This window comes from Colobus angolensis, unplaced genomic scaffold (genome assembly GCF_000951035.1).
Source record: "Colobus angolensis palliatus isolate OR3802 unplaced genomic scaffold, Cang.pa_1.0 Scaffold92, whole genome shotgun sequence".
Taxonomy (NCBI): Eukaryota; Metazoa; Chordata; class Mammalia; order Primates; family Cercopithecidae; genus Colobus; species Colobus angolensis.
This window is the reverse complement of record NW_012123154.1, coordinates 1,238,572-1,248,602: the sequence shown is the minus strand read 5'-3', so window position 1 is coordinate 1,248,602 and position 10,031 is coordinate 1,238,572. Positions and strand designations below refer to the sequence as shown.

The following is a 10,031-nucleotide window of genomic DNA, read 5'->3' as shown; positions in this document are numbered from 1 at the left end:
TGAGGTCTGGGGTTTGAGACCAGCCTGGCCAACACAGAGAAACCCCATCTCTACTAAAAATGCAAAAATTAGCTGGGCATGGTGGTGGACGCCTGTAATCCCAGCTACTCGGGAGTCTGAGACAGAAGAATCACTTGAACCCAGGAAGCGGAGGTTGTGGTGAGCCAAGATTTACACTACAGCACTCCAGCCTGGATAGCAGAGTGAGACTCTGTCCCCAGACAAACAAACAAACAAACAGAAGTAATTAATGTCATTTTCCAAGGATGGTATCTGAAATTCCATTAATGATGACTTGGCATATGGTTTTTAGTTTTCAAGAGAGGAAGCACAGGGTGCTGAAAAGAGCCTAGGCTTGTGAGTTATCATGTACTGTGGGCAATCCCTCAGTGACTCTCTTACTATGAACTTCTGTCTTCTTGTCCAGGAAGCAGGGATGTGGCAGTGCCATCTCTTAGGGTCACTGAAGGGACTAATGCAATGACTCAGGAGGGGTATTCCACTCAGGGTCTGGCACATGATATGTGCGCATGAATGGTCATTGCTGTTGTAACTTTTTTTTCTAATTTATAAAGAAAAGATGATTAATTGGCTCATAGTTCAGGCTGTACAGGGAGTTTTTAACTGTTGTGGGATTTTTTTTTTTTTTTTTTTGAGATGGAATCTCCCTCTGTTGCCCAGGCTGGAGTGCAGTGGCACGATCTTGGCTCATTGCAAGCTCTGCCTCCTGGGTTCAAGAGATTCTCCTGTCTCAACCTCCTGAGTAGCTAGGATTACAGTCACCCGCCACCATGCCTGGCTACCTTTTTTTGTATTTTTAGTTCACCATGTTGGTCAGGCTGGTCTCAAACTCCTGACCTCAGGTGATCCACCTGCTTCAGCCTCCCAAAGTGCTGGGATTACAGGCATGAGCTACCGCGCCCGGCCACAGGCAGCTTTTTATCAAAGAGACTAGGAGAGCAGCTCACAAGTAGCCAGAGACCAGAAGATTTGGCTTTGAAGTCCTACTCAGATTCTCATGCCCCTTTCTCTCATCCCACCCCTACTCCCCCATTCCCTACAATACAGAGGAATGAAACACACGCTACTTACAGCAACACCCTCTACCTGGCAGATGAGATCATCATCCGTGACCGCAACATCAAAATCAACTTTGCATGTTCCTACCCCCTGGACATGAAAGTCAGCCTGAAGACCTCCCTACAGCCAATGGTCAGGTGCGGCCAGAGAGGGTCCCTGAGGCCCCTAGATGATTCTACCCCAAAACCCCTTAACCATGAGCTTCTCTGTCAACTGCCACCCAAGGGAGCTGGGAGTGAGGGCTGGGAATCAGGGTTGCCCAGTGAAAGAGCCAGGAATTCTGGAGCCCAGGTTCAAATCTAGACTTTGTCGTAAGTGATGGTTATGCCCTGGCCAGTGGGGGACAGAGTCAGAGCACTGCCTGGTTCAAGCCCCAGCTCTGTCACTTACTAGTTGTATGAGCTTGGGTGAGTTGTTGAGCCTGGCTTTGGGAAGTTGACAGCCCCTCTCTGGGTATCAATATTTTCATCTGTGAAATAGGTTTAGCCATACTTGTACTGCCGTACTCTAAGCAGTACTCTAAGAATCAAATCATATGGGAGGATCGCTGGAGCCCAGGAATTTGAGATTGCATTGAGCTATGACTGTGATGTGAATCAGATTCAACCATTAAACTGATGTAGATGATACCGATGTGAATCAAATATTAGAGTCTCTACTTTTCAAAGCGGCAGGATGGTTGTGCCAGAGAGCAGGAAGGGTCTGAGTCCAGACTGCTGTGGAACTCTGGGCAAATCGTATTTCACATTTGGACCTCAACTTCCTTCCTTCTCTGTGAATGAAAGAAATTTGATTATAGAGGGATTTAAAACTTATGCTCTTTGCAAGTGTCTTGGTAGGGGCCAAGGGAGGTGCCCTGGCAGAGTGCCAGAGGGGTAAACTATTCATACTGGGTGCCACCTAAGATTTTATTTCATTTTTTTAAAAAGGAACCTGTTGCTAAATAAAATTGAAAATCTTCAAATAGGATGAATGACAGACCAATGATGGAAAAATAATAGTCGTAATAAGAAATAAGATTTATTGATTATTTATTTATTTATTGAGATGGAGTCTCACACTGTTGCCCAGGCTGGAGTTCAACAGCATGATCTCAGCTCACTGCACCCTCTGCCTCCCAGGTTCCAGCAATTCTCCTGCCTCAGCCTCCCAAGTAGCTGGGATTACAGGTGCCCACCACCACACCCAGCTAAGTTTTGTATTTTTAGCAGAGACAGGGTTTCACCATGTTGGCCAGGTTGGTCTCAAACTCCTGTCCTCAGGCAATCCAGCCACCTCAGCCTCCCAAAGTGCTGGGATTACAGGCGTGAGCCACCGCGCCTTGCCAATAACTAAGATTTATTGAGAGCTTACTATATCTCAGGCATTGTATCTGGTGTTCTGCCTGGGACATCTCATCAAACTCCTACAGCAGCCCTAGGCGACAAAGGTATTATTATTATTGTTATTATTATTATTATTCCCACTATACTGATGTGGAAATTGAGGCTTACAGAAATCTGAGTGACTTACCCAAAGCTGTAAAGTCTAGCAGGTGATAGAGCTGGGATTCAGACATCAGGTCCAGCGCCTCCATGTGACCATGACCTTCCCTTCGAAGCTTGCCCATAGTTTTCTGCTCTCTTGGCCAGCCAGACTCAGGAAAGGATGCTGGGCACTGATGAGGGTGCACAGCTGACTTGGAGGAAGAAGGGTGCTCGTTGCAAGCTGGTGGCTGGAGCCTCACCTGGCCAAGCAATGTCCTGGAGCAATGTGGCCCTGTCCTCGGCCTGGTAGGCTCTGGGGAACAAGTGTGCCCACATCTCTCTGTTTTATGGTTTTATTTTGTTTTGTTTTGTTAAGAATCTGGGTCTCACTCTGTCACCCAGGCTGGAGTACAGTGGCACAATCATAGCTCAATGCAACCTCGAATTCCTGGGCTCAGGCAATCATCCCACCTCAGTCTCCGAGGTAGCTAGGACTACAGACACATGCCACCACCCTGGGCTATTTTTAAAAATATTTTTGTAGAGACAGGGTCTTGTTATGTGGACCAGGCTAGTCTTAAACTCTTGGCCTCAAATGATCCTCCTGCTTATGCCTCCTAAAGTATTGGGATTACAGGCATGAGCCATAGCACCTGGTCCCTCTCTCTGTCTTGAGTTAGACATCTCACCCTAGTCTTCACTGATAACTCAGCTCTCATCTGTAAAATGGACTTCCACATTTCGGAGTATTTCTCATGTGCCTTATTTCGTGAGGTATGAGCCTTACAATGTCCTTTGTTGCATCATCCAGTGAAGTTCACATCAGTGTGGCTGTTTTCAGTGTGGTTAAAAATAAATCATTTATAAAGCTCAGTCTTCTGCTGTAGATGTTAGTACATCACGATGGAGACCAGGATGCAAGTTGTAGGACTCATCATAGCTCAATCCCTTTTAACCTGTTCTAGATTGAGACTAAAGAAGGAATCCAGGTGTTTCTCTTAATAATTTGCTTTTTGCCATCTTGAAGGCTACAGGGGTAGCAAAGGCTACAGCGGTAGCAAGTGAGGAACTGGACATGTTACTTGAGATGTCATTGATCCATAGACCAGCAGCATCAGCAGCATCCAGGCTGCTGGATGCTCAAGGTCCTGCATTGTCACAAACGCAGGACCTTGAGTCCCACCCCAAACTCACTAAATCAGAGCCTGCATTTTATCTAGATCCCAAGTTGACCTCTATGGACTTATTGCGGTTTGCAAAACAACGGTTGGTGGGTTCCAGTCTTATTGCTGGATAAAAATGCAAATAACTGCAAGGGAATGCCCAGGAATGCAAACCAGAGAAGGTGGCTCATCTGTGGATGTTCTCAGCCTGGTCCTCTCACCAACCCTTCTCCCCCGGCAGTGTCCTAAACATCAGAGTGGGCGGGACCGGCATGTTCACCGTGCGGATGGCCCTCTTCCAGAGCCCTTCCTACACGCAGCCCTATGAAGGCTCCTCCGTGACGCTGTCCACTGAGGCTTTTCTCTATGTGGGCACGATATTGGATGGGGGTGACCTGTCCCGATTTGCACTGCTCATGACCAACTGCTATGCCACGCCCAGTGGCAATGCCACGGACCCCCTGAAGTACTTCATCATCCAGGACAGGTAAGGCAAAGGTTCCTACATGGGAAATGGGAACCCACGGGTAGAATTAAGAGGGGGTCTTTGGACTTGGAAGAAGGAAAATTGCATCATCTTTTTTTTTTTTTTTTTTTTTTATAGAGTTTTTTTTTTTTGCCAAGGCTGGAGAGCAATGGCGCCACCTTGGCTCACTGTAACCTCCGCCTCCTGGGTTCAAGTGATTCTTCTGCCTCAGCCTCCCAAGTAGCTGGGATTACAGGCATAGGCCAGCATGTCTGGCTAATTTTTGTATTTTTAGTAGAGATGGGGTTTCACCATATTGACCAGGCTGGTCTCGAACTCCTGACCTCAAATGATCCACCTGTTTGGCCTCCCAAAGTGTTGGGATTACAGGCGTGAGCCACTGCACCCAGCTGGAAAATTGCATCTTTATATTCATTACCCTGTAGCGGAGCCTTAGCATTCCCATACATTATAAATACAGGCAACAAACTACAGAAATATTAGCAGGTCATGTGAAGCCATTTATGGTCATCAGTACTTTTTAGTTACTATAGCATTAGAATTTTCACTAGACCTTATTAATGAATTATCAAATACATATGTATTTGCAAATATATATATTTATGTGTTACATATTGTATGCATTTAAAAATATTATTTCTGAAGAGAGATGTACAAGCTTCACCAGAGAGCTGAGTAGGGTTTACAATTCAAAAAATGGTAAGAAACTGGATGGAAAGGCTTGCCCAGGGGAGCAGGCAGCCCAGCACCTGGGGGAGGAGTAAGGTGTGGGCATGGTTAGCCAAGGGCCAATTGAAACTAGGACACAAGTGCGCTACCTTTTACTCAGGAGGCACTCGATGACTATGAATCTTACCATGAGAAGGTGGTTCACTTTCTCATTCATAAGTTGAAAAGATATTTTGGAATCTTGCTATGTGTTGGCTTCTGTGGACTTCACAGTAAATAGAAGGAACAAAAACCTCTGCCCTCATACATCTTATAGTCTAATGGGGGAGGACAAACAATTAAGTGAAAGTGAAATATGTAGTATGTTAATGACAAAGAGGTTATAGAAGAAACAAAGCAGGAGAAGGAGAGAGACATTTGCAATTTTAATTGCATTGTCAGACAAAGCATTCCTGAGAGACAGTGGTCGGTTTCTGTTAGGTTATCTAAGAGTCTGCCTGGTTATATCAAGGGAATATTTTCAGGTGAGTGCTAATGTGATGTTCATACTTCTTTGTTATCTGGAATCTCCCTTTGCAATAAAAACAAAGCAGAAGTCTGTTTCAGAGCATTTTACAATTAACAGTGTCTAACTCAAACTTAATACAACTCTTTTGTTGATCTTGTCCTCATTGTATGGTCCTGTTCTATTTTTATGGCAAATGATACTTGTCTGCCATTTGAAGTCATGACCTAAAGATTCTTCTAGAAAATAAATGTATTTCAGTAAAAAATACAAGTGGATTTCAAGGAAATTAGTAAGTAAATAATAATAGAGATGTTGAGACACACAGGAAAATGCTCATAAAGGTGGTATCTCAATGAAGAAAAAAAGAACTGAAATTTGAAAACTGTTGGCATGACCTTGATTGGAGTACCACAGAGATTTGGGTTCAAATCTTGCCTTTGTCATTTCTTAGTTTTAAGAAACAGGTCAACTAATCTCTCTGGGTTTTTCTGTTCTCAGACATAAATGGGGAAAAATAATATCTGCTATGCTGGGATTTTAAAACTTGTTTTTCATAAGTGTAAAAGTACAGCAGGGGGTCAGGCACGGTGGCTTACGCCTGTAATTCCAGCACTTTGGGAGGCTGAGGCGGCGGATCACCTGAGATCAGAAGTTCAAGACTAGCCTGGCCAATATGGTGAAGCCCATCTCTACTAAAAATACAAAAAAATTAGCCAGGCATGGTGGTGTGCACCTGTAATCCCAGCTACTTGGGAGGCTGAGGCAGGATAATAGCTTGAACCCAGAAGGCGGAGGTTGCAGTGAGCCAAGATCACACCATTGCACTACAGCCTGGGCAACAAGAGCAAAACTCCACCTCAAAGAAAAAAAAAAAGTACACCAGGGAAGCTGAGGCAGGTGGATCACGAGGTCAGGAGTTCAAGACCAACCTGGTCAACATGGTGAAACCCCGTCTCTACTAAAAATACAAGAATTAGCCAGGCATGGTGGTAAGCGCCTATAATCCCAGCTACTCAAGAGGCTGAGAGAGGAGAATTGCTTGAACTGGGAGGCAGAGGTTGCAGTGAGCCAAGATCGTACCATTGCACTCCAGCCTGGGTGGCAGAGCAAGACTCCCTCTAAAAATAAAATAAAATAAAAGTACAGCAGGGACATTGTGGAAAACTTGGAAACTTTTGAAACAGAAGCAGGAAAAAATGTAGGTTGTGTCTATGTGTTTCCATCTGGGTGTGTGTGGGAGCTGGGGTGAGAACTGCCAGTCTAGGATAGGTGTCAGAACATCACAAGGCATGAAGAGGAGATAAGTCAGGGAGACAGTGAAAGTGACTGGAGGGGACACATGAATGTCCAGGTTGGCTTGAGTACATGGAGCCCTCACAGGCCATACTGTCTGCCTTTCAGGAGTTGGGTCCACTTAACCTCAGGGCTTTTCTTTTGCCAGGTGGAGTCTGCACTTTTGGGGTCAGATCTGAATTTTGGGAGACACAGAGCTAAGAGTGAAAAACACTTCCAGAAGGTCCGTTCTCAGTTTTGCAGTCAGTGTTCAGCCTCCCTCGTAAATCAACTTTGAGGAAAGAGTGTGAATGGCAGAGAGAGTGCCCAGTTTGCCTCCCCAGAATGCCCATGGGTATCCTGACCCAGCCCAGCACACGTGGGAGTCTCTGCATGCTCTATTTCGGGTTTCTCTTTGTAACTGTGTTTGGGCGCAATGGTGCATATGCGCAGATGGGTGCGCGTACTCCAATTTCATCAGTGGCTCTCGGTACCCAGAGGTTTCCATTGTTATAATTATACCACGCATATTGTAGATAGCACATAGCAGCTAATAATTTTTGAATGTAATTCCTGGGAAATCAGGAAGTGCTGACTTTTGGAGAGTTTCAGCTCTGCACTGATGACAGTTTCACTTTAGTATCAAATATATAAAGCACCTATGGCATGCTACACACAGTTCTACACACTTTGGGAAATTAACTAGTTTAATCCTTACAGCTATCTTTTCACATGGGCTGCAATTATTTCCTATATACAGGTGGAGAAATTGAGGCACACGAGATTAAGTAAGTTGCCCAAGGTCACACAGCTAAAAGGTGACAGAGCAATATTTGAACCCAGGAAGTCTGACTCCAGAATCTTTGTTTAACCAACCACATTAAATGATGTGTAACCCTCCCAGATGCCCACAGACTAGAGACTCAACTATCCAAGTGGTGGAGAACGGGGAGTCCTCCCAAGGCCGATTTTCCGTCCAGATGTTCCGGTTTGCTGGAAACTATGACCTAGTCTATCTGCACTGTGAAGTCTATCTCTGTGACACCATGAATGAAAAGTGCAAGCCTGTGAGTCGCCTCCCCTCTCCCAACCCATCTCTTATAACCGAAGACATTTGGCCACAAAGAAAGCAAATCAATATTTCTTCCCTGTTTCCCACTTTTACCACAGGGATAGAATGAGCAATAAGATGAGGTGGGTGTGGCTAGGCAGGAAACCTAAGCTGCCGGGAAAATCAGGTGGGATCTGTGAAGTGCGGCAGGCTGGTAAAAGCTCTGGCTTACCTGCAAGGTTGTGTTCAAATAACAGGAGCTGACATTTTTAAGCACTGTGTCCACTTTATTTGTGTTAGCTTTTAATGCTTCACAGTAACTCTATAAGGGAGGTATTACTAGTTCCCTTTCCTCATGAGGAGAGAGGCTCAGAGAACTTCAGTGGCTTGCCTGAGATTATGCATCTGTCTAACAAATGGCAGAGCTGGGACATGCATGAACCCCAGTATACAGGTCTCCTAACAACTTCTGCCTGGAGCAGAAGGAGGCACCTGTGAGGTGGGCAGTCCACTCCATGTGGCAGAACCACATTCAGTCTCCTTCATGGAGGGTGTTTTTCTATTGCCCTCTCCCTGTAGACCTGCTCTGGGACCAGATTCCGAAGTGAGAGTGTCATAGACCAATCCCGTGTCCTGAACTTGGGTCCCATCACACGGAAAGGTAAGAGAACCACTCCCTCCTCAACATTCCTGGCTGGGAATGATCTCTGGAGAGGAAGAGGGATAACAGAGCCTGGCACCTGGGCACCTTACTGAGCTCTGAAGAACTGGAAGCAAGTGGATCCTCTGGGGCAAGGTGGAATACAGACTGCCTTCCTTTTACTATTCCCATTCATTGCACAAATATGATTTGTGGATGAATGTGACACAGGACACAGGGGAGGCCAGACAGGCAGGAAGGAATGTAGATCATGCAGACATGTTTGCACACACAGGAGGCCACATACATACATTCATATTTGTAGTAGATGTGTGCCTACTCTCTGTCTGGGGGTCTTGTGATGAGCAGAGGTAGATGGCCCTGCTCCCATGGAGCTTGTGAATCAGTGAGAAAGGTGCCATTTGAATAATCCCATGTAGATGTGTGGGATCTGGGTGGTGCCAGTTGATCCATCAAGTGCAGGGTCTGCAATGTCTCAAGCACCGATCTTAGGAGTGGTTTAGGAAGGGTCAGAATCTTGTAACCTCCAGCTGCATGACTCCTAAACCATAATTTCTAATCTTGTAGCTAATTTCTTGGTTCTACAAAGGCAGTCTAGCCCCCACACAAGAAGAAGGTTTGTTTTTGGAAAGGGCTGTTATCATCTTTGTTTTAAACTGTAAACTGAGTTCCTTCCAAAGTTAGTTCAGCTTACACCAAGAAAGGAACAAGGACAGCTTAAAAGTTAGAACCAAGATGGGGTCGGCTAGGTTAGCTCTGTTTCACTGTCTCAGTCATAATTTTGCAAAGGTGGTTTCAAGAGTACAGCTTGGGCAAAGGGCCTGTGGCAGGAGGGAGCCTGGCCTGTTAAAGGAACTCAGAGAAGGCCAAGGGAGTTGTGTGGGATGAGCTGCTGTAGACCTTGTAGGGCCTTGCAGTTCTTGCTAAGGGTTGGGACCTTTCTCCTGAAAGCAGTGAGAGCCTCTGATGGGTCTGAAGTAGGGGAGTAACATGATCAGATTTGGGTTTTGAAGAGGTAACTCTGGCTGCGAAGTGAAAAGTAGATTGAAGGGGTTTCTTCCAGGCTGCTTGCCAATCTCATGCATTCTTTTTTCATTGATCCTTCTGTTTTTCTCCAAAGGTGTCCAGGCCATAGTCTCAAGAGCTGCTTTTAGCAGCTTGGGTAAGTTTAGGTCCTCTCTGCAGTGGGACCTGTTCCAGAACTCTCCTGGGGGGCTTCTATCTGTTAACTGTTAATGCTTCACAGCACCTCTATAAGGGAGGTGTTACTAGTTCCGTTTTCTAAAAGAGGAGAGTGGCTCAGAGAACGTGAGTGGTTCTACTGAGATCATGCATTTATCTATTAATTGCTAGAGTTGGGACGTGTGCTCCAGTATACAGATCACTTACTTTATACACACACTTATACAAACTTGTACCCGAAGGATATGCACACACTCCAGATCTGCATCTTGGGCACTTACTGAAGCTCCAAGGCTCCTAACACATTTTTCTAGATTCATTCAATAGGTAACAAATAGGCCGGGCGCAGTGGCTCATGCCTGTAATCCCAGCACTTGGGGAGGCCGAAGTGGGTGGATCACGAGGTCAAGAGATTGAGACCATCCTGGCCAACATGGTGAAACCCCATCTCTACTGAAAATACAAAAGTTAGCTAGGTGTGGTGGTGCATGC

The 10,031-nt window shown here is 45.6% G+C and overlaps 1 protein-coding gene across 4 annotated transcripts in view; it reads left to right on the top strand.

Moving 5' to 3' along the window:
* The window catches only part of UMOD (uromodulin), a 20,020-nt gene that overhangs the window by 7,925 nt on the left and 2,064 nt on the right, over positions 1 to 10,031 (top strand). For all 4 annotated transcript variants that reach the window (XM_011931869.1, XM_011931870.1, XM_011931867.1 and 1 more), the window contains 5 exons: positions 1,069 to 1,217; positions 3,951 to 4,196; positions 7,550 to 7,712; positions 8,276 to 8,357; positions 9,478 to 9,519. In XM_011931869.1, coding sequence (XP_011787259.1) covers positions 1,069 to 1,217; positions 3,951 to 4,196; positions 7,550 to 7,712; positions 8,276 to 8,357; positions 9,478 to 9,519 — 682 coding nt within the window. The remainder of the gene's footprint in view (positions 1 to 1,068; positions 1,218 to 3,950; positions 4,197 to 7,549; positions 7,713 to 8,275; positions 8,358 to 9,477; positions 9,520 to 10,031) is intronic.